The 23,420-nt window shown below is 42.2% G+C and overlaps 1 protein-coding gene and 1 long non-coding RNA gene across 2 annotated transcripts; one reads left to right on the top strand and one right to left on the bottom strand.

The window, feature by feature from the left end:
- Window positions 1-416: 416 nt before the first annotated feature.
- On the bottom strand, window positions 417-17,039 carry SMTNL2 (smoothelin like 2). The gene is made up of 9 exons (XM_027751643.2): window positions 16,518-17,039; window positions 12,789-12,876; window positions 11,800-12,045; window positions 11,050-11,103; window positions 9,430-9,505; window positions 7,266-7,436; window positions 6,578-6,695; window positions 5,136-5,287; window positions 417-3,580 (listed from the first exon to the last, which is right to left on the bottom strand). Exons 1-9 carry the CDS (start codon window positions 16,920-16,922, stop codon window positions 3,454-3,456), a joined length of 1,437 nt encoding a protein of 478 aa, XP_027607444.1. The 5' UTR covers window positions 16,923-17,039; the 3' UTR covers window positions 417-3,453.
- Window positions 17,040-17,097: 58 nt separating this feature from the next.
- Window positions 17,098-23,214, top strand: LOC114004043. The gene is made up of 3 exons (XR_003546435.2): window positions 17,098-17,374; window positions 19,194-19,258; window positions 20,438-23,214. It is a non-coding gene; the product is annotated as an uncharacterized LOC114004043 (long non-coding RNA).
- The last annotated feature ends 206 nt before the right edge of the window (window positions 23,215-23,420 follow it).

Genomic DNA, 23,420 nt, shown 5'->3' with positions numbered 1-23,420 from the left:
GGTCCAGAGAGGTGGTGGCTGCCCCATCCCTGGAAACATTCAAGATCAGTTCGGATGGGGCTCTGAGCAACATGATCAGGCTGAAGATTATAAAATCATAGAATAGTCTGGATTGGATGTCCCTGCTTATTGTAGGGGCGGACTTGGACTAGATGACCACCACAGTGATCAGTTCCTTCCAGCCCAAACTATTCTATGACCCTAAGTTAACTTGACTGAGGCTTTATCTAGACACAGAGCTATTTTAACATAACTGAAAGTGGCTTTTAAATGCACCTGATGCAAAGCAATCCCATCTTTTATTCTGGACATTTTAAAACTATCCCTGTAAACCAGGCCATGTTTAAATTAATGACACACGTTGAACCTTGTAGGCTAGTTTTAGAACTAATTGCATGTATGCAGGAGTTTGAACATATGTTTAAACATTTTATTGCAAGTGTCGCACAAAGGGAAAAGTGATGAAAGGCATCCATTCAATTATTATACTTTCAAAGAGGAGGACTTTCCTGCTGTGGGAAGCTGTACGCAAACATAATCTTAAAAAGTAGATGATGCCTCTGCTGACATTATCTTGAAAATATTGCACAGAACAAACTAATCTAGCCTCTAAAAGCAGGATCAAGTTGCCAATAAACAACCATAGACACTTTTAGATACAGTGCAGAAACACTAGAAAAGCTAAGAAATAGTCCATTTGTGTAAAATATATATTATGCCAACTTATTCTCTTTATCACTCGTGCTAAACACGTTTCCTGTCATATATACATACATGCTCTCTGCATTTTTTTAAATAATAAAAATACTGAAAAATCCATTGGGGCATACATTATATACTTTAATTTCAATTTAATCATACAATCAAGTAGTCGAGGTTATTCATATAGATCAGATCTCTTAATGCACAAAGCTGTAAGTTTTTCTAAAATTACATCATAGCACTATCTCCCTCATCTTCTTACACATGAAACACTAACAGTTAAACTCAGCTTACAGTTTTCCACTTTCCTGCAATCAGTTTGCTGGCAAGTAGCAGGTATCTTTACCATCACCTCTTTGAAGTGGGAAGACTTTAGAAAACCTGTACAAAGACCTTCCGGGTAGCTGTGAAAACAAGCTAAATTACAGAAAGGGTGTAAATTCACCCCGGTGAATTGGCAATAATTTTACTGTCTAAAACTTCCTTTATGTAATTACATGCTACTAGGCCTAAATTGGCCAAGCACTTACCTGTGACTTTAGCACTCATATCACACAGTAAAATCATCCATGCCCTGGGACTGTGAAGAAATGCGATGTATAAAGCCAGTATTGCCCCTCTTGTGGTAGCTATGATGGAACTTGGCTCTGTTAGTCAATAAAAAGTATTCTGCTGTGAGAAAGTAAATAGGTGTATTGCGGGTGACAGCCATGGACAGATTTCTCATCATGCTTAATCCAAACTTCTCCAAACCATAAGTACAGTGTGTTTAGCCTTACGGGGCATTTGGTAGAGCTCCAGGTGCACACTCACTCCTCAGAATTATGGCTGTTCAAGACAAAGTAAAAAACTGAAGACAATGGCAGTTACATGACTAATATGAACAGCCCACCCAATCTCTGTCCACTTTCATGAAAGGTGTGAGATTTACAATACCAAGGATCCTGCTAATTTGATTAAGTATCTTTCAGATCCTTATATTATTAAGTGTATTTAAGTCTCTCAAACAGTTGCCACAGTGTCACAGCAACAGCATAGCTACACTTTAAACAGAACCTGATGATACACACCTAGAGCAGATAACTTATACTTTGCCTTAATACACTTTTGGTGGTTTTGTTGTTGTTGTTGTTTCCTGCTAATAAAATGGTTGCTTCATTCATGGTTTCTGAAGTAAACTTGACTAGAAAGGGAGACTGAACGAAAATCATATTCCAAATGCAACTGAACTTCTGTACTTTTTAAAACTGAAATTCAGAGGAATAGAACTAAAACCTTCTAAGCAAAAGCTCTGTGTTGTTTTCACTGATTGGTTATCTGTCACTTCATTCTAAAGCGATGCAACAAATCTGAAGAGCGCTTGACATATTTTATTATAAATGGTCATCAATACAGAACCAAAGTAATCTTTATAAATATCTACAAAAAGCACAAGTGCAGGTTAAAAAACATTCTCTAGCATGAGCAGAGGGCTTCTGGCTTTCAGTTTTTACTTTTTATGAGCCTGTTCTTAGGGAAGAAATAATTTTAAAAGGCTTTTTTAAAGTATGCTTTCTTAGTGGTTTTGATTTTAACATTCACTGTGAAAACAAGGCTCTGTTGATTTATCAAAAAGAAAGCCACAAAGGGGGATACACAATCCTTTTGTCTAGTAAATCTGGAATAATCGAACTGTATTGTGGTTTCAGTGCTAATGTAACTGAAAACTGAAAGTAGTGCAAGGCATTTCAAGACACTGATATCTTTCATACCTTTTTGGTGTATTGTCTGTCTACCTCTGGGTCAGCATGAGGACCGAACAAGTTGTAAAGAGTTCACTCCCATCCACACTGGAGAGCTGCTCTCCTCCAGAGTCCATGTCTAAGCACACTACAGCCTTGTTTCTATTCCAACTGTTCAGAGAGGTTTGTACCTTGCCAGCTCCCACCTATCCTGTAATCATAAATTATGCAAGCACACAATCTCATATACAGAGCAGCTATTGCCATTCTTCATGATCAAGAAATTAATCCAGGAATGCCAGTAGAGGCTTTAATATGCCTCTAAGCAAATCATTTTAGATGTGCGCATTACAGACAAACGCTGGTGTGCAACTTGGTAGTTATTTGTCACCACAGGCAGCAGACCAGAGGTTTTGTTCTCTTTATGTTTTAAGAGAACAAAACAATGCCTGTTTGATCTCTGTGGGTGTGTGCTGGGGCAGAGGGGCAGGGTTGCAGGAGAGACAATATTGCCCTAGTGGTTGAGTACTGTAGGTTATTATTTGCTAAACAGAATATTCCTTGTCCATCTGCTATTTCTTTCGTACTATGCTCAACAGAGAAATGGAAGTGAAGGTGCTATCTTCTGGAGTTTTACCTGCATTTTTAAGAGGAAACACCTTCATAGCAGAGTTACATGTCACTGCATAAAACTGTGTCCCCAACCTTACAGAGATAGGAGCAGCAAATCAGCTTCCTGTGATCTTTAATCATAAAAGTATTAAAAATCCAACCTACTACAGCACCAAAATGACAGCATTTGCCTTTGCCTATGTTTTTTTGTCTTTTTCAAACCTATTTCCATACATGGTGATGTGATCGACACTTCAAGGCACTGCTCAGCAACACTTCAGTCAGCCAGCCACACAGCTGAATGTAAGCAAAGGGACAGTAAAAAGCAAGAAATAACACTGTGCTCCACTTGCAAAATGTCATTCTTCCCATTAGCATACTGTACTTGACCCTTCTGGCTGGAGAGGTGTCGATGCTTTTATTCAAAATGTCGTAGGTGGCTGTAGAGAGACTGGACATAGGTGAAGACACACATTGGGTCTGGCTTGTGACCCATCATCAGCATGTCATCCACTTCTATCAGACGGTCACAATGAGCCATTTTCCTGTAGTAATAATAAACCAGATACAGCAAATCAAGAGTTAAATACGAGGCCTGTAGCTGCTTCCAAGATTCATTTGCTGCTCTGATTTGAGCATCGCTGAAACATTTAAGAAACGCTGAGGTTTATCAGCAGCCTTTCATTTCACAGTGAAATGAGCAGGGTCAGGTTGGAGATTGTTATTTTTGTGAGCATGGAATGTTCCTGTTCTTTCCCTCTCTTCTTCTATACTGGGATCTGATCTGAAGCCCGTGTACGGGTTGGGTTTTTTTTTTCACTGACTACCATTCACATTCCTGATATCTCTACCATGTAGCCCAATTTCACATTAGTCTGCCCATGTCTCAGCTTCTGGTTAATATATAGCAAGTTCCAAAAGAATGGAAAAACACAGGAAGAGATGAGATGTGCCAGTTAAGGCCCACGTGGCTGTGAATTGTTTGTTCTCCACCACCTCTTTATCTTAAAGATGTGAGTGACTAGGACATCACTCTCAGATGCTTAGGTTGGAGAGCAGAAGCCTGACTGAATCTGGACCAGCAGAAAGGAACAGATTTAGACCTGCAGAGGCCTAAATGAAAAATCACAAAGGCGGGAAGCAATTTGATCAGCAGAGCTCATACTGGGCTGAACAGCAATAACTGAGAGAACAGGCTTTTCTGGCACTTGAAGAAAACAGTTTAAAGGCAATCACAGCTATAAATAGTAATTTCTTTAGATACTTCTCACCTAATGTTTCTTATGTTGCGTGCATGTTGTCTTCTGTTCTCCCCTATACTTACCGTTATACATACATTGAGGTAGAACACTACAGTTTTCATTTAAGACTTCTAGAGTTTTACTTTAGAGATCAATCACTTTCAACTCACTGACAAGCAAGAAAATTTTTTGATAAATATACATATATGTGTGCATATAAAAAACCTCGTAATTCCTAAATTAACTCCTTTGCTAAAGGCTGTAATAAGGAGAAACAACATTATGCTAAGAATTTTGAAAGCTTTTTTCTGAATGGCAAATAGCAAATCCAGTTCTGTAAGTTACCGCATCAGCCACGTATTCTCACTGCCTGTTAGTATTTGGAAAAAACGTACCAAACCCAGCGGTATACAGATGTTCTTACTCTAAGACTCATGTTGATACTAGCTCAAGAAAGTTACTATTTCTGACTGACAAGTTAGCACTCAATGACTTTAACAAACAAGTTATCATTTGATGCTATACAGTATCAAAAAGAAACAGGACAATGTGTCTGAGGGTATTAGCTCTGTCCCTTTTCAGAAGTGCAGTCACCTGGTCAAGACATTGAGAAGCTCTCAGCCTTGATCTCTACCTACCCCGAATTCAACCTTCATTCTTGTTCAACCAAAGTAATGCATAGAGGTGAAGTCTCCCACACATTCTATGTTTCTTCTGTGCATTTCTCTATCCTTTTTGGCATGACACATACAAGCTAGTGATATAGGTTCTACAAGAACAGTAATTAAACTCTTCACTGTTGCCCACTGCATTAGACTTGAACTGGAAGCATTTCACAGAGAGCTAATGTGGTACTCACTCAGCCATGGTGAAGGCCAGCTCAAAGTTCTGCTTGCGATTAGCTGGGTCAAGCTTATTATAATCAAAAGCTTCAGGAAAGAAAGAATGCACAAGAGCGCAGAATGCCATCCCATCATTCCAGCTTGAGGAGAAGTTCTGGAGATCAATGTGCTGTCATGATGAAAAAACCAAACACGTTAATAGTGCACGGGGGAACAAATAAGAGCAGCTGCTTCTGCTCAGTGCCATTTTCTATTCTTCTCTCCCACTAACAAAAGCAACACAGTACAGGCTTTATATTTTTCATCCCTATCCACTGCATTATTGGTATTCTGGGAAAAAAAACCAGAGCACTTAGCAATGAAAGCCTTTTGCCTGAAATATCCAGATGCAAAGCAGACACACAGTCAAGGCCCCTGATTCAAAGCCCACTGAAAATACTGTGAAGAATGTTGTCAACATCAGTGAGCTCTGGAGCAGGCCCAGTGCACCAGGATTTATAACTGAAGAACAGTTCATTTTGTGGCTGTGAATAATGCTAGACAAGGACTATGCTTGCTTGCTTTGCCCAATTCAATGCCTGTTTACACACGAATAGGCAGAAATATGGGAAGAATTACACCTACTGCAAAAACTGATTTTTAAAACAAATTCTTATTGTTACTTTCAACTGCCACAGTGAAAAGAAACATATTTGTGCTCGTCTCATGCTGCTTTCCCATCATAAAACCGAAGCCCCAGCTTTTCTGGTAAGCAATTAACAGTAATTTTCATTAGTTCTGCTTATGTATAGTATAACGTACAGTTCAGCAATAATTATGCAACCTTTTATAGTAATGTTGAAGAACATACTACACACACAAATAAACCTAGAAAAAAAAATCTATTTCACCTGGAAATTGCTTTGGCAATTGCAGTTTAAGGCCAAGTAAAATGAATAAAATCTCAACCGTTGTATTATTTTAGTTACACTGATGTTACCTCATAAAAATTTGCTCATGGTGTGATTCAAACTCAACCATTTACTACAAATTCCCTTATTTACTGGTAATAGAGAGTACTTTGGTCAGCTGTATAGCAAAATGGCCATAGTCTCCATATACTGGCAAAATGTTATTCAGAACTTTCCATATATAATGAGAACGCAAAAAACACAGCCTGCAACTAAGAAAAAAAAAAAGTGTGAGTGTATACTGAAGTCTATGTCCACAAGCACAAAAATGTAGGCTTTCAGAAAAACACTAATGCATTGCTTTAATAGACATACAGAATCTCACTCATGCAATCCCTGCCTTGAAGTGCTGCCCATGCAAACCATGTTTGCGTTACCCAAGCAAAAATGGATGACCCTGAGGAAGTTAACTCATTGTGTAACATATTTTACGTTCACTTTTTGAGTATATGTTTTTGGCAAATTGTTCTGAAAAAAAGAGAGAGCTGAAAGTGCTGGCATATCTTCACCTTGTATCCTATGGTTTTTGAGCGACACCAGTCTAACAGAATTTGTTTAATGCTGCTAGCGCTGGCAACCCCAAAACTCAGCGACCTCTTCAGCTTAGCTCTGGATTCTCCTTTTCCTCTGAAAATTAACAGAGACCAGAATAAGTTACATTCTAGAAAAACTTAAACCTACTTGTCAGGAACATCTATGCAACCTTGCCCAGGTCAGCCCCTGTTCAGGTGATATTTGAGAAACATGTTGCTGAAACTTCGACTTGTTGTTCCTGCAAGAAAAACTAATTTTTATTTCACTAAAGCCAGGATTCCAGGCCCTCTTCTATTTATATCATACTCCCATCATGATGCATAAAGAAGAGTCCATACTTCTGGTCCTCGATGAATGGCAACAGAAGTCACTATAGTCCCAGCCTCTTTATAATGATGGAGAAGGCAGCTGTCACAGAACTCTTTCCTGAAAAAAGGCACCCGCTTCTTCAGCTGAACAACTCCAAAGCCAGAGGAATCTGTAGCTGTGAATTTCCAGAGCTCAGTCTGTGAAGTCAGCGAAGCTTTATGTGACCTTGTATTGTCCCTTAGCTCAAAATCCTACATTGAGAGAGTCCTCCCACCCAGCTGTACTCTGCTGGTATTAATCAACAAATCAGTTTCCCATTAACAAACCATTCTAGAGACAAGGAGTGTGACGTACTTTGCATCATTACGTTCAAATTTCTCAAGAAGTGCTTTCCTGGCCTGAGTTCCTGAAGTCCGTGGGAGCGTCTGAGACCGCACCAGTTCCCGTCTCCTTTCAGCTGGGCGATGCACAGTGGGAGGAGAGGAGCGAGAGCTGGGGGTCACTTCACAGTAACCATCAGCGGCACTGGAGAAACAGAACATGAAAAGGATGTGGCTAAACAAAAGAGTAACTCTCTGCAGTGCCAGGAGTCAGCACAAAGGTTCAACTACTGCCTACTCTAAACTTCCCAAAAGAGTCATTTCAAGAGGACCTGAATGAGTCAAAAGCATTTTTAATAAAAGTAAAATTTTTATTGACACACAACAGCACTTAAGTATAGAAGATTCTGAGGTACTATTACAAATAAGACACAGTTGGACAAGTCACAAGCACCTTGTACTACTGAGCAGAACAACAATTAAAACAGCTTTAAGAAAAAAAAGAAAAAGAAAAGAAAAATAGAAGTTGTGGCCACACAGGAGCACTAAATCCCTTTAATTTCCAACTGGAAATTTCCTGGAGAGTAAGTCACATTTTAAAAATGGAACTTGAAGGGTAAATCAGGAAGTAGTTTTGAAATTTTTACTTATAGTGCAAGAATTCTAAGCTCATGTCACTGTTGCTTCACTGACTGCAAGCCAGTAATTTCATCGAGAAATATAGGATTATATTCTAATTAATTTGAGCCCTAAACTGCTTCATCAGCATTAACAAAGTAAGTCACACATCCCACTTGGAAATGTTCCCTATGACAGAGACGAGGAAACAGGCAAAGAGCAAAGACATCAGTGTCACTAGTTAATTTCTGATACAGACTGAGGTCAGAGATGACACCAAGTTCTCTTGTGTGCTCAGCATATGATTCAGATATGGAAGTGCTGATTTTGGAACCACCTCAAAAGAAATGTAATGCCTAATTTGGGATTTTTTTCAAGGTAGATGCAAGCCCAATTGAAAAGATTTAAACTGGCTGCTCTTCCATTTTTCTCTATGGATAATTTGCATGCTGAGGATGCCTGGATATGCCAGGAGTAATTGTGATACCATGTAATCCTATACTAAGCAACTGCAACTCTGAATTAATAAGGAATGTGTAGTAGTCCTCAGCAAGGCACTTATCTACAAATTAAACTCTAGGCTAGCCAAACCAAGGATATTTGATGGCAGTCATATGTTGGTTTCCAAAATTAAGTCCAATGTACAAATTTCTACACAGCTGAGTATTTTTAAAAGTGTTTTCGAAGGACCTGACAACTTCTTCCTCCAAACAAAAATCCACTACTGGCAGGCACTGAGAGTCTTCCTGATTAAGACTGTGACAATGTGGAAATCCACAATTAGGTCTACTTGAAACTGCTCTACAAAATCTTATCCTTTCTCATCTCTGTTCCACTTAGCCCACAGGAAAGCTCACAGCCTTTGACAGGCTTATAATACAGCACCAGGAACTCATCTGTTCTTCAGTACACTGGTGGGGCAGCCTGAAGAAGCCCCCTAAAGAAAAGAGCCAAAAGTGCTAAGGTTATGCAGTGCTGTGATCATGGGCGAGATGTTGATGTACAGCCTACCGGATGTGTCGTGAAAAGAAAGGTGTTAGGATTAACCAAGATACGGGTCTGATAGAGGAATCAAAGGCACAAAAGGGCAAGTTGTGCAACAGATTTAGGGGGAATGAATGGTCCTGAACCTAGACATACAGGATCATATATACAGCAGGTTGCTGATTTTCCATGAGAAGTACGATCAATAGATACACCTGCTATGTTTCACCTGAGAAGACTCAGGGTATGTACACAAGTGCTGCTGTGTTGAATGAAAACTATTATGTACATCAGTAGGATGGTTTTAGTACAGATAGTGTGATTATTCCAGTAGTCATTGATCGGTTATTCCCTGAAAGTAGAAGAGTGGTTAAGAGGAATATGCCTGTTTACATGTTGATGGACATAGTACACACATTAAAACTATTACCTAGGTTAATGTAGGACAATGGGGCAAGTACGTTAATGTACAATTATACTTCCAATGGTTAAATACAGCATCTGGGACTAACCTGTTCTCCAAGCCAGCGGAACACCTGTCCCTTGAGACTATATTGACCACAACGGCCTAACGAAATGTCATGAGAAATACGTACCTTTCACCAGTTTTGGTTCCACTCTGTATCCCATAGCTCACAGCTGAGACAGATTTAGTGACAGAAGTGGCATTCTCTATATAAAAGCAGAAGAGACAAGATGCATTATGGCAGAAACTTCCCTGGTGTGCTTTCAAATAATTTCCTGATAGATACACACACATTGATTTTTACTCACCACACTGAAAAGCTGCAGGCCTCTAACTTCCATATGAACTAATAAGCTGGGGAGGGGTTTTCCCCAGGGGTTCAATTTCTCTGTAAATTGTTGTACTGCAGTGCAGATAGTGTAAACATACCAGAAAGGACCCTGAGAGGATGCCTTTGATAAAACCGCACTGGGAAGGTCAGATCATTTCAGGGCCTTGGCCAGAACTCAGAGGAGGGCATGGATGTTTCAGTTAAAAGGAAAGATGCTACAGCTCACCTTGCAAAAGTCATTCTGGCAGACATAGGGAGTTCTGGGGAGTCTGACATAATTGAGAGCATAATTTAAATTACCTAATTTCTACCAGGAAACATTTTAGTCTGTAAGGTAGAATAGATTCAAAAGTTGTAAAGGTGGCTTAAAAACAACTTTGCATCTTCCTCCCTCCACCTCTGAGCTTCTACCTTTTGTACTTTGCCACTTAGAGCCCAGCTCCGGACTCCAGCTGTACCCTACAAATGCAGAAAAATGGAGTGTCTCCCCCAGTTTTACACACTGAAGCCAAAATTTGTTGCATAAGCTAGCAATTTATTTCTTTAAGGCTCCTTCTATACACAAAGAAGAAGGACTGGCATCTTAGAAGCAATCCAGCCTGATCACTGTCCAAATTACTCTCTGGAAAAGCTGAACTCTCCCCACTTCTTACAGAAGGGATCCAGATCAACTACATTTCTCATGTAAAACACACTGGTAAATGCCAGCACATAGACGTGACAAATTCATGACCACTAACAATTGCCAGATATTTATGCAAATCTCAAACGCTTTAAGATAAGGAGACTGTGATGCCTATTCTGGACAGGCTACATCTTTTGTTAAATAAACCAACACTTGAGACCACTGTGAAATGCCATCACATCGTGCAGACAGTAACAGTTCAGTGACATCAATCAGAAGTACTTTTGGATAGAGCTCAACTCATCTACTTCAACTGAAATCAGAAATTCTTAAGGCATTATGTCCTTTGACACATTCATATTACAAAGGAGACTACTCAATTCTATCCTGCTCAAAGGAATTTGCTTCAATATGGGCACACTGTTTTCCACCTGCCTTTACCTTGTGTACAGTCAGTTTTCAACTGATCAGCTCAAATCCTGACTGCACAAACTGTCTGTCTGCCACACTTTTCTCGTACCTATGGTTTCTAGTGCAGAGATTGTCTAACAGTACCCGTGTACATCCACATACAAATAAGGATGAGTACCCCTCACTTCTCACTGACTGAGAATCTGACACAGTGGAACAAGTTTTCATGATTCCATGAGTCTGCACACAGACTTGTCAGCAATTTTAATATTACCATGCACCTACTAATCAGAACTACATGCTCAGATCTCGAACCCCCAGACAAAGAGCATGGAATCCCTCTCAATTTGTGTTGCATAAGGGCATATTGATAGAACACTCACCTCCAGTGGCAGATGAGTCCACTGTTCTCACCGTAACTGAATTCCAGTCCTTCACTGTATCAGCAGAAAAAAAAGACAAAGGAAAGTTTTGCTACATTCTCAGCTTTAATAAGATAAAAGTTAAAAGAACAATCTGCAAATAATCCCTATCTCTTGCTGGCAATTCTATCTGGTTTCCCTCTGTAATTTCTGACCCACATAAATAGTCCAATTTCTAAGTGTCACAGCTAAAGGATGATTGACTTCAATATGTTGTTTTTTTTTAAAACCCTCAATTTAGGTATAAATGAGATTCTGCAGTCACTCTGACTTGTGTATATGTGTCAGACTGCTGTCAGTCATTTCTTCCTCCAAGTGACTATTGGAACCTGTTAGCCAAATAAATATCTGCCTAACTTCTCAAGGGACCTCAGGTCTCAAAGCACTAAAAGCTCCTGTAAATTTCATCAAAACAGCTGGGCGTGTTGAAGAGATTCAGTAACTTACTGAATTTAGTAACTGGGTTAGAAGATAGGCTTCACTAAGAACTCAAATATATTAGGCAGCAAAAATTCTCAGCAGATGCGACATTAGAGCCTAAAGCTCCAGCTAGGACCCACAATATTCCAAACCGGAGTGTCTCACAATGGGATACATAGCCATAGAAGCAAGGTTTCAGAATTACCACTAGGTCACAGGACAATACTCACAGCACCAGTTGAAGTAAGGAAATGGGATGCACCTTCAGCAAGTTATTTTTGTCTCTTTTACCTGGCTGGTTGGAAGTTTTTACTGCCATTGCATTTTTGCTCTTGCTCTGTCCCAGCAGGCCAGCAGATGCATTAGTTGTTCCTGTTGAACAGATGTTTTCTCCTGAAAACTTCTCAGATGTCCTGGTTACTGCAGTAACAGGAAGGTGAGGCATCTGTAGGGTGACTGCAGGGGCATGGGCTTCAGGGGAAGAGGAGTCTGACATCTGAAAAGAGGTCAGTTCATGGCAGACTTTCGCCTGACTTCCTGAATAAAAAAAAAAAAGGAGAGACGAAGTAAATTTGTTTGTAGATTTGTAACAAGTTACAAACCGATTTCCATGCAACAACTTTATTTTACAAGTCCTTGAAATTATCCCACCTTGTTCTCCCTGTGGAACATTGTACCACTTATGCTGCAGAAACAACCCTAGTGCAAGTGATCCTTGCAGTGATCGTACTTGTTCTACATGAATCTCAGCAGGAACAATGTCTTTAGATCATTAATACACAAGTATCTGCATTTGGTAAGCTACTCCTGTTCCTCTGTGCAGCTCTCACTCCCCATCTCCTGCCCTGGGTTAGGAGGCAGCATGTTTATTCTTTTCATGGTTTTATGAAACACTGTATAACTCAGTTTTCTCTAAAATGCAGACAGTAAGTCCTTCCTCAACTGAAAGATGATGGAAGCGGACAGGTAATTTGCGAGATGTTTTGGGATGCAAAGCTACAATGGCACCCAGAATAGCAAGCCTTACTACCACTAGTGTCCAACATAATGTGACAGTAATAGCCTCTAGTTCATGAAACACTATAGTGCATGTTTAACAATTAAGTTAAAGTTTAAAAATTAAACTCCTAATTAGGAAGTAAAGTATTGGTGCCACAGGACAATATCCATGTTGAAACCATAGTGGATTCTAACACTCCCAACATGTGAGACCTGCTCTACGCCTGCCAGAATCAGGTATTTTACAAGTAGTGCTACGTCATTTCATGCCCTGTTCCTACCTGATGAAGACCGACATCCATTTTCAATGATGGAAGAACTAAAAACTCTTCTAAACTCGGGTTTGTGGTGGTCATCCAGGTCCACACTCTGTCAGAACAGACAACAGACATGACAGCTAAATTTCAAACAGCAGCAAAAGTGAGAAGAATACCTAGAAACATCTGCCAAGAACAGGCCTTCCTTGTGTCAGTGACTACAATACAAGAAAGGAACAATCACCTAACCCCAAGAGCCAAGGCTGCAAATGGAGCACTGGCAATGCAGGACTTGTATCAGTCTTGGCACACTTGTCCTCACAGACCCCATGTACCTACAAGGTGTTATCTTTTGATAGATAAAGGTATCACCATCCACTCTGAAGATGATAAACAGAAGACTCTGCACAATAATGGAGAAAATGACTGAGATTGCAGGAAACAATGCTCTGCAATTTTTTTCCATTTGCTGCAGAAAAAAAGTACATTATGAAAAGACATTGTAAAAGCAATACATAAAGTAAATACAATCCTAGAACTTTACAGCTGTATTATAATCTGTAATTTCTGTAACGATACCTTTTTTCTGAAAAAAGCATCAATTTTCCCAATAACATCTGCCAGTATAATTCCAGAAAACTCAGCCAAGAATTTTTTTTGGTGGTTTGGTATGAGGTTTTTTAGTGGTTTTGTTTGTTTGTTTGGGGGAGGCATGCAAAACACCGTGAGGAAATATGTGATTTTTTTGGCTGCAGTAACTAAAGAAAGAAGAAACTGCTTCACAGACACGTGATTACTTCAGTTAAAAAAACGTAGCTCCCAAGAAGCAGCATCTACAAGCAAGAACACATAAATTATATCATTAATAATGTTCATTATATCTACCCAGGTCATCATGTCTCATGCAGTTACTCCCAGGCTGACTAACTATTGGGTGCCATCAGGTCACCACAGAGAGATACCAATGGGTAATACTTGATTCGACCTTCATAAGGTGTTCATAGTCAGCTATTCATCGCTCTGCTGCTGTGACCAATGCAGGCAGATTCTCTGCCAGCAGTCTGCCCTCATTGTACAGAAACTCTTCTGACAGTATTAAAACAGAACACCCTTACAGTATTTTCAGTCCTCCCTGTTAACAAAGGCACCATGCTCAACCACAAAAACTATGGAAATATCATAAGTTTAAAGCTCTGCCAAAATACAAAATCTGATCAACCAAAAAAAAAAAAAAAAAAAAAAGATCAAACCTTTTCTTTTCTAAATTCTCAGTAGTGCAGCTATGGCTCCAGGATCCCAATCTGAAATTAATTCTTCAAACATCCCTTATTTTCCACATTTGTGAAAGCAACTCTCAGATTCTGGCCTGGTTAGAGAGCCAAATTAAGGTTTGGTATCAAAATAACAGAAAGACTCACCTCCAAATCAGAGTGGCTAATGGCCATTTAAAATTCCACCTAAACCAGCATTTAAACTGTTGTATAGCAGCTTTCAAGGACACCATAGTAGAAATTGCCCAGATTAGAATTAAAAGGATATTTGTGTCCTTACTTCTGAACTATGCTTGGAACTCCCTGGATTCACTTTTTTTTAAACTAAATTACTTTGAAAAATAATCTAGCAATATTAGAAAATAATGTTTCAGACACTGAAGATACTCAGAATCTCTGGTATCCAATTAATGCTGCATCAACCACACAGTAAAAAGGAATTCGACCAATAAATCTTTTCAGAAGCAGAAGACACATTTGATTTGCTACTATTCCCAGGTCAGTATTACTTGCTTCTTATATCTCATACTTACAGAAGTATTTTCTAAGACTAGAGGTGTCACCAATTTTATCACAGGTACTTGTTTATCTTGAAACATGGGAATATCTGGAAATATGGAAACATACATAGTGCCATTTATGGTACTCTGTTTCAAATGCTTTGATCATATAACCAGAAACTGCAAGCAACTGAAGGAACACTGTTCATTACAGAGAATCTGGGTGACCAAGAGCAAGCGACCAAGGCTTGCTCTTTCACCAATTCAGCACAGCCACATCAGAGCCTGATCCACAAAATTACGTTTTCACTGCACGCGTTTGGCTTGTATGGCTCTAGCTGCACCTCCCATAGGTCTCAGTACTGACATTCCCTCTCGGTCAGCTATGCCAGCTTGGGAACTTCTCCAACCTAAATTGTTGGGAGGGCACTGAAGAACCGTCAGTACTTAAGTGATTTTCCCTGAACTCTCAAAGCAAAACAGGAAGGTTCCAATCCAAACAGAACCTCAGACTGTGCTTTAAGGCAGACCGATACTCGAAGCTGGACATTGCCGTAACACTGATGCAAGACTTTTCACAGACTGTGAAAACCGACACACTGCAATGCAGACAGTGGTGATGGAGCAGGTGGAATGGTGTGAGGGGTCACAATCCCTTGTCCCTTTCATGTCATTCAGCTCACTTCTGTTCCTTGAAATACAAACAAGGGATGTAGATGGCTCCCCGGAACAAAAAGTTGTAGGTGTGCTGCTTACCTTTGTCACATGGGGCAAAAGGCTGCATTTGCTACAATTATGTTGGAAGAACGTATCAAGCAGCAGCTTTACCTTTTCAATTGCCCAGATGTGGGAAACCCTATGCCCGCATTTGTAAGTCAGTAGGAATTAACAGGGCTGGAATGCAATACAGACTCTGCTTGTTCCTACCAAGTTTAGTGAATTTAATTTCCAAGCTTTTCATTTTCAACCCCAAGCCTAGATAGACCACAGACCATTTTTTTTAAGCTTCAGCAGTCTTAAAAACTCCTTAAGACGTGGCTTAATCAAGATTACATAAAATAGGCTGTCATCTGTGAAAGCCAAGATTCTAGTACTCCAGTTTTATGTGACTCAATCACAATGTACCGTTTGGCTGCCCCCTCCTGGCATCAAGGATTGCATAGGAGCTCTCAACTCTTCCCGCAGAGACAGACACATAGAAAAAGTATGACATAAAACATTGCAGTACCAGATGAGCTTCCCACTAAGTGGTATTTCTATGCCCCAAGTTACAATGCTCCACTACACCGGAGGAATTTTTATCACTGGCAGGAATGTGTACGTTTGTGCAAGTTTAGGTCATGGAGACCATGACAGCTTGTGTGAGGCTGCCAGGGACAAGCTACAGCAGTCTGGGACAATGGCTGTAAAACAAAACTGTCTCACTGCAGGATGCTGCTTTAGGATGCACGGCTGCCGGGGCTGCCTCGCTCAGTGCACACCCCTTCAGAGGCACAGATGTAACCCCAGGAGGCAGCGGTGGAGGGAGGGAGAATGGGTGGGGGCACAGCCTTGTTCACGTTACTGCTTGCTATATGCTATTGTGCTTTGTGAGCTCACCAACTGGCAAACTGTATTGCTGGCACACAGATCCCTCTGAGTCCAGAAAGGATACGCAAATATTCACGTACATATGTATACTGACAGGTGAGACTGCCCCATCTTCTCTTCTTACTTCTAACCACATTGAACTGACAGGTTACTACCACTCTAACCAAGATCCCAGTTTGGCCAAACTGTGCCACAATCAGGTAAGTCTCCATATGGTATCACGGCCAAGACCATTTCCCAGAGCACCTCCCAAAATCCCACTGACACTGCACTGCAAAAGAGGAACCCTGTGTCCCTAAACGCTCTCCCGTGCCAATGCAGAATCTGGCATGATCCGTGTACCCTCTTGGCCCTCCCTTCCTCCCGCCGCCTCCTTGGCAGTGACCACTTACTTGGCTCCGGCCAGGGACCGCTGGCTTGGCATGGCTGGCGAACGCGCCGTCGGCCGAACCCTGCCCCGGAGAGCCGGCCCCCGCGGCCTGGGGGCTCTCCACCGCCTCGTCCGCCCACTCCTGCGGCAGCCCCGCCGACCGGCCCAGGGCCTCCACCTGCCGAGACAGGCGCTCCAGCTGCGCCCGCAGGCGCCGGTTCTCCTGCTGCAGCTCCGAGACCGTGTGTGCCAGGGGGCTGGCGAGGCGCAGCACCTCCTCCACCTGCCGCCCTACCCCCTGCTTGAACAGCTGGATGTCCACATGGATCTCCCGGACAGCGCCCCGCAGCGTGTCCTCGTAGCGCTCCAGGGCGTCGCAGACGGTCTGCGTCTCCCGGCCGTTCGGATCCTCGGTCTCGCCGGCCATGGTGTCCGCAGGCTGCGCGGCCAGGGAGGCGGGGGGACTCGGCACCCGCGGGCGCTCGGGAACCGCCGGCGTCACACGCCCACTCTCCTCCCCACTCGTCGCCGCCGCCGCCTCTCTTCCCCCCGTGCCTCTCGGTGGCCCCAAGCCCGGCCCTACGCCCGGCCCCCTCCGCGGCCCCGGCAGGAGGAGCTCCGAGGGGCACAGGACGCGCCCGGCGGCGGCCGCGGGCGGGACGGCTGCCTCGCTCAGCGCTCACCCGCTCAGACAGGCAGATGTAACTTCAGGAGGCAACCGTGGAAGAAGGAGGGAGAAGGGGGCACGGGCTCGTTCACAGCTGCCCAAGGACTTGAAGACCTGAGAGGGCCGGTGGTCTGCAGGCGGGGCCACGGGGGCGACACGGCCCGAAGCGCGGGTGATATTTGTGGAAAACCAGCCAGAGCAGAATCTCTCGGGTGGGTTCTTTACTGCAGCACAAGACAAAAAAGCCCCACAGAAAGAGGGAATCTGGAAGATATTTTAAGCAAATGTGCACCATGAGTTAGCCTGTCTGTGTGTCAGCACTTTATGTCAGGTAGCTAAAAATTCTTGGGTGCCATACAAGATTTACCATATTACTGAACCAGTGCCTCTTTCTCTCAGGAACACTGCATTCATATGCAAAACCAATTCACTTACAGACACATTTAGCAGCATCCTAGTCTCCCAGATGTTTTCAGAACACTACAGAGATTATCCCTGCTGGTCCGTGTCACAAGCTTCCAGGAGTTAAGCAGGACAAAAGATGCACACTGTAATTTAAAGATTTCTGCACTTGATAGTTTTTCAGTGTACAAACTTATACTCCCCTGTATATATTTGTATGTGTGTGTGTTTGTATGTAGTATTTACCCATTTATCTAAGCTACTGCTAACTTTAAATACTACTTTATATCTTACTTTTTTTTTCCAGGACCACTGTATGCATTCCTTCTTCCTTTCCCTCCCTTTATGCCAAGCTCTTCTGTGGGACCTATTTTACAGCACCGAAAGACTGCTGTAGATAATTGCCAATGTCTTATAGCACAATTACTGCTTTCTTACAGTCATTACAGTCACTTTCTTACAGAAAGGAGTCATCATTTAACAGTTGTCAGCAGTTGTTCTCTTGCAGCAGCAAGTAGCTGAACCTGTAAATCTAGAATGAGAAGGGAAAGTTGGAGAAGTTCTGCCTCAACTTTTAACCCCACCTCCAGGTTGGAAAGGGTTTAAGTCACTATGTGTAAAACCCTAAAGCAATAATAACAGAATTCAATTACCACTAGCACATAGGTAATTTCTTTACATATGCAACCATATCTAGAAATAATATATATGTGTGTGTGAATATTAAAGTTGACAGCTCACGGCTATTAGCTAATGGTACTAATACTGTAATTCTTTGGAAGATATTCCACCCTGCATGGAAAATACTTCCATTTTTACAATATTTTTTAATTACTAAGGAAAGCTTATACTTTTTCACAGAATATTAATCTTGGTCATTTGTTCTAATCTGCAAAGCTTATTGAAAAAAGCTGAAGATAACAATTGCTCCATGTGGGCTAAGAGCCAAGAAGCCTCAATTGTTTCATATAACTGACAGGCAAATTTTCTGTGTCATTCTTGCTTGGCACCAGGAATTTTCACAACACTGAGGCAGAAGGTAAGAGGGTGCCTGCACGAGGCGTGAGTCCGCAGATGTACGTGCAATCACAGATACCCACAGTCAGCAATAGGAGCAGTCATTCCCTGATTTGTGCAAGGTATTTCAGCTCCTTTGGCCCTGTTCACTCACCACAAGAAGGACTAACAGTCTCCGTTACACCTCAGGATGCCAAGCCCTGTAGAGGGTAACATTTAAGAGACAACAGTCGCTGCCATGGCTGCAAACTTTGTTTTCTCACTGCTGATCTCGGGTATCTGAGGCCCAATCATCCTCTCCTTAGCAAATGCTATCTGATCATGTGTCTAACAGCATTCCATGGGCAGTTCCAATTCTTTCCAGATCAGAGTTCTAGCTTTTCATGGCATAAAGCAATCTGATACTCTGGCCTAGCTCCAGCTTACACAAGCCAAGGGGAAGACCTCAGCAATGGGACATTTTTTGTCAGCACCTGTCTCCAAGTGCTCTGTTACAGAAGTGGAAAAAGTCTACAGTCACTTCACTCAAACCAGTTTCTTAATCACATCTCCTCTGTAGCACCTGCTTTATCATGCACAGCATCTTAAATTGTGGCTTATTATTTTCCACAGCATTCAGCTAACCCAGTCTGGGGGCCAGAGGTGACACCGCTTGAAATTCCAAGACTGAGACAGAGGTGGGCAAAAGCGAGAAGTAACTGTGAGTCTCATGGAAATCTGGTGCACTGTGAGAGTGACCCAGGCTAAAGGTCTCACAAGCAAATCTTTCAAAGGGAAGATGAAAACTTGCTACTGCAGTAATTCACCTTTGGGGTTTGCATTTGAAAGGAGCAGGGTTGCCCAACACTATGGGAAGGCAGCAGCTCCACGGTTATAGCATCGTGACGTCATCAGGCTGGGGCACTGCTGGATGGCTTTCATGGCTGGTGTTCTTCCTCTTCGGAGTTGCCAAAAGGCATACAAAACTCCAGCTAAAGTGTTCCCAAAATGGCTAATTGGAGTCTGTTTTTGTCTTCATTCTAAGCATCTAGAGATTTTTCAGGAATGTCAAGAGACCAGTATCAGGCTGTTCTTGCTCATTCCTCTTCCACTAGGTACCCCACTATCTCACTCTGCATTCCATTATGGAATTCTTCAGGGCTCTTTGACCATTTATCAGACCAGGGCTCGATAATGGCTTTCCTGTCTGATAATGGTGGGTGATGAGCCCATTGTAATGTTTGCAGTACAATTTCTGAAAGGCTGGGAAAGACTTCTACCACAGATAGAACCTAGACCTTGCACATTCACATTAAACACAATGGAAGGAATGATCTGAAGCTCCTAATCAAGGTAAATATGCATATGCTATGCTGGTAATTTAAAAGATAAACGGCAAATCCCAGTCTCAGCTATAATATCAGCATTAATGTGGAATTATTCTATCAGTTCCTTCAGAGTTACTTGTTATTTACAGTTGTGTCTCTAAAATCAGATTGCAGGCCTCGGTCTTGATTTTGAAGATTGCACATACCAAATACTGCATTTTTTTTCTCTCTCACAGGGCAATAAATGAGTAACAAAGGAAGGTCATCTGTATCTAGGCTTACGTGAACATTCACAAAAAGAGGCAGAGAAAAACATTTGTGTTTTGCTTCATCAAAAACCTTTTATCCCAACTGTTATTCATTATCAGAGAGCAATGAACATGGGGATGTGTAGAGTGGCAGTGTGCTTACCCATGACCTTGCTTCAACTCCTTTTATATAGAACCAAGTTCATAACCCATTTCTTAGATACATGTACTTCTTACTGTGAGCAGAGTACATCACTAAATTTGTCAAGAAAGCTAAGGGATTTTTTTCCTTTCTTTACAGACAGGATGGAAACAGAGGCATTTTCTGAGGCGATCTGTGTACAGCACCAGTGATTAAACTGCTGGATGAGAACTCGGCTTCATACAGTTCCCATTCAGTTTTCTAGCATCGGGACGGAGCTTTGCCTCTCTGCTGTTTCAGCGTTTGTCCTGAGGAGGACAAACGCTGTGCGAGGAGGAAGCTGGAGCAGTGCACCTATGCATGCATGTCCCTCGCTGCCCTAAGATACGTCCCTTAGCAAAAAAATATTTAAGACTTCCTCGATGGAATTAAAGTAATACAACTTTGTCATCCTTCACCCTAAAATAAGAGAAAATACAGGGACCTTTCGTATGCTTCTGGTTTTCAACTTTCCCATGAACATCAACATCAAATCTTTCCAGAGTCACCCTACCACCATCCCTTATGATGCATTTAGAAAGGTGGTGTTTTCTTCCATACTTTGCACAACTGTGGAACTGGCAGTTCTTTTACCTGTATCCTGTACTGCTTGGTACAGCTTGGAAGCTTTGCTTAAAATTAGCTTTGCAGGTAATACCCAGAAGAGTTGAGATGCCGAGCAGAATAGCAGGCATTTGACAACTGTTATCCTGAAATCAGTGGAGTATATGATGCTGTGTTTCCAACCCTGCTACTGTACTCCAAATGAGCTTCTTAGAGCATAGACCAGCACTGGGCTGCCCACACCAAGAGTGGGGCAGTCTGTGTGGTGGGCAGCAGTACATGCCTCCTCCTACACGGGAGTTTGCTCTCCTGTTACAAGCAAACCACAAGCTATGTGAATGTGATTAAGCAGTAGCACTTGGTACCAGCAGTCAGGGCCTGAAGCTTACCTTTCCTTAGAGTATATGCAGAGTAAACTAGGCTCCCCTTTGAAATAACTGAGGCTGTCTTCACAGATTCCTTCACTAAGATTCAGAAAGCTCGCAGGCAGTTAAAGAGTCTGGCTCGCACAACTAAGAAACACGCAACTTTGCTCTGAAGGTTTTTAGCAGTCAACAGAAATAGCACTTGGTAAAGGTCAGCAACTCATCTTTCTAGACCTAATAACAATAACAGGGCCAGCAAGGTTGTTCTGTGACGATGCCCACAGTGATTTATGACCTACAGGGGCTGTGTTACAGCAGGAGCAAAAAAAATCTGCAATATTAGTTGCAGCTTGGAGGAGTAAATAAAACGTGCAGCTGAGGGTAGGGAAGGCTACTCTGCCCTTGTTAGCTAATCTTTCTGTGTGGCTTTTAGCAGGTTACTTCTCCCATAGAGAATTGAGATCCAGGGAAGCCAGAGAGTTTGGCAAGAAAGCTGTGAAAAGACCAGGAAGCTCAGCTCCGCTTTCAGTCAGTACTTGCAGTTACACTTTTATAGCCTGCAGCTAGTTTCTTTTCACATGTATTTTGTTGGTTGGGAAGAAGAGAAGATGACAAAATTAACAATCTGTGGACTGAATAACTTGGCTGGGGGAAAGGCAGGGCAGAGTTGCACGCTGGAAGGACTGCTTTCTAATTTTGTGCCACAGATGGACAGATGGGAAACTACTCCTGAGAGCTGAATGCAATGTAGAGTTGTTAACTTGCATCTTTCCCTAGTAAACATGACACTGTAGCATCAGGAGTGAAAACTGAGCTGAAGAATTACCTCTTATCAATCAAATGACAAAAGTGTGAAGGGAAAAGATAACAGCCCCCCCAACAAACCCTCCTCTTGCCAGCTAGACCATTAATGGGACTAGGATCTCTAAGAGGCTGAAATAACAATTCATCCTCTGCACTTAATCAGCACGGCTGCAGAACTGATGTGCATAGAAATGGAACTAAAGGAAGAACAGCAGCATTGACAGCCACGACAATAAAAGGATAAACTTGCCAGCTGTCACCAGCTGTCTTCCTATAACCCAAGTAACTGTCATTGAATCCTCTCTGGAAATGGGACATGCTCCACAGATAGCCTTGTCAGTCATGGTGTGTTTCTAAGGGTAAGCTCAGCCTCTGACTATGTCATAATTCTCTTAAGAAAGACAATAACTGGCTCCAAATGAAGGCTATAAACAGTCAAGAACCCCTGACTTCTCTTCAGAGTGGAGACTGGCTAAGTAAATGTGCAACGCAGAAAAGCCTGTGTGGGAAGGATCCTTTGGCTGCGTAGCAACGTTACACGGGCATATTTTGTGGCAGGAATCTGGCACCCAAGACAGCGAAAGCTACACTGAAACAACTCTTGGAAAAGCTGGGTTAACAGCCCCATCATGACTGCCAAATACCAAGAAAGGCCACTGACAGCTAAAGGGACAGCAAGCGTCAGTCTGCAAAACCCTTCCAGTGTCCAAGAGACAGTACAAGCTAAATACTACTGAACCTAGATTCCATGGACTATGTCTTAAGACACAGCACAGAGGCAAGTCAAGCAGGCTGCAAGGATCAGAACAAGCAGTACTTCCTTCAGCAGTGGCTCCTAAAGCCGCTTCCACACTGGCACCACCTACTTTTGCTCACAGCAAAGGTTGCCATAGTCACAGCAGCTGTGTGGGGCTACCAGTTACTTGGTTTTAAAAGAAAGTTCTTCTTGAGTGTTTTGTTTTACGTTTTTCTTCTGTAGCGTAAGTGTTACTGGTAAATAGTAGAAAATCAAAGATCTGATCTGGGCTACAAGCGTTTTGTAGATGAACTCACTAGTAGAAATACATCATCATCTATCATCTGCACTAGTCATAGTTCCTTAGCTATACCGATTCTCTCCCCTCCTTCAAATAGAATTAAACGTTTGTTGTTCAAAACCTCTTTAACCGTTTGAGTGTCCTTCTTATTTGGTTTGATCCCCCCTCGAGTCTCCAAGAAACCTCGTGAGAGGAAAGGCAAAAGCAGTAAAAAGAGAAATGGCTGATGCTACCTGACCGTGAAGGCGAAACACTGCGCGTGTTTAACGACTCGTCGGTGACACCTCCTGACCAACCGCGGCACTGCAAATAAAAACTGCGCATCGCCGAAAC

Source organism: Pipra filicauda, unplaced genomic scaffold, assembly GCF_003945595.2.
Source record: "Pipra filicauda isolate LSUMZ 115617 unplaced genomic scaffold, ASM394559v2 scaffold120_size2142806_pilon, whole genome shotgun sequence".
NCBI classification, from domain to species: Eukaryota; Metazoa; Chordata; class Aves; order Passeriformes; family Pipridae; genus Pipra; species Pipra filicauda.
Note: the sequence above shows the minus strand (reverse complement) of the source record. Positions and strands in the feature narration are given on the sequence as shown.

Bases quoted from the DNA above. Each gene is read 5' to 3' on its own strand.
- SMTNL2 (XM_027751643.2), bottom strand. From the start codon at position 16,922: ATGGCCGGCGAGACCGAGGATCCGAACGGCCGGGAGACGCAGACCGTC. The intron at 7,437-9,429 runs GTACGTATTTCT...CTGTTTCTCCAG, and splicing joins GGAACCAAAACTGGTGAAAG to TGCCGCTGATGGTTACTGTG. The intron at 5,288-6,577 runs GTGAAGATATGC...TCATCATGACAG, and splicing joins CAAAAACCATAGGATACAAG to CACATTGATCTCCAGAACTT.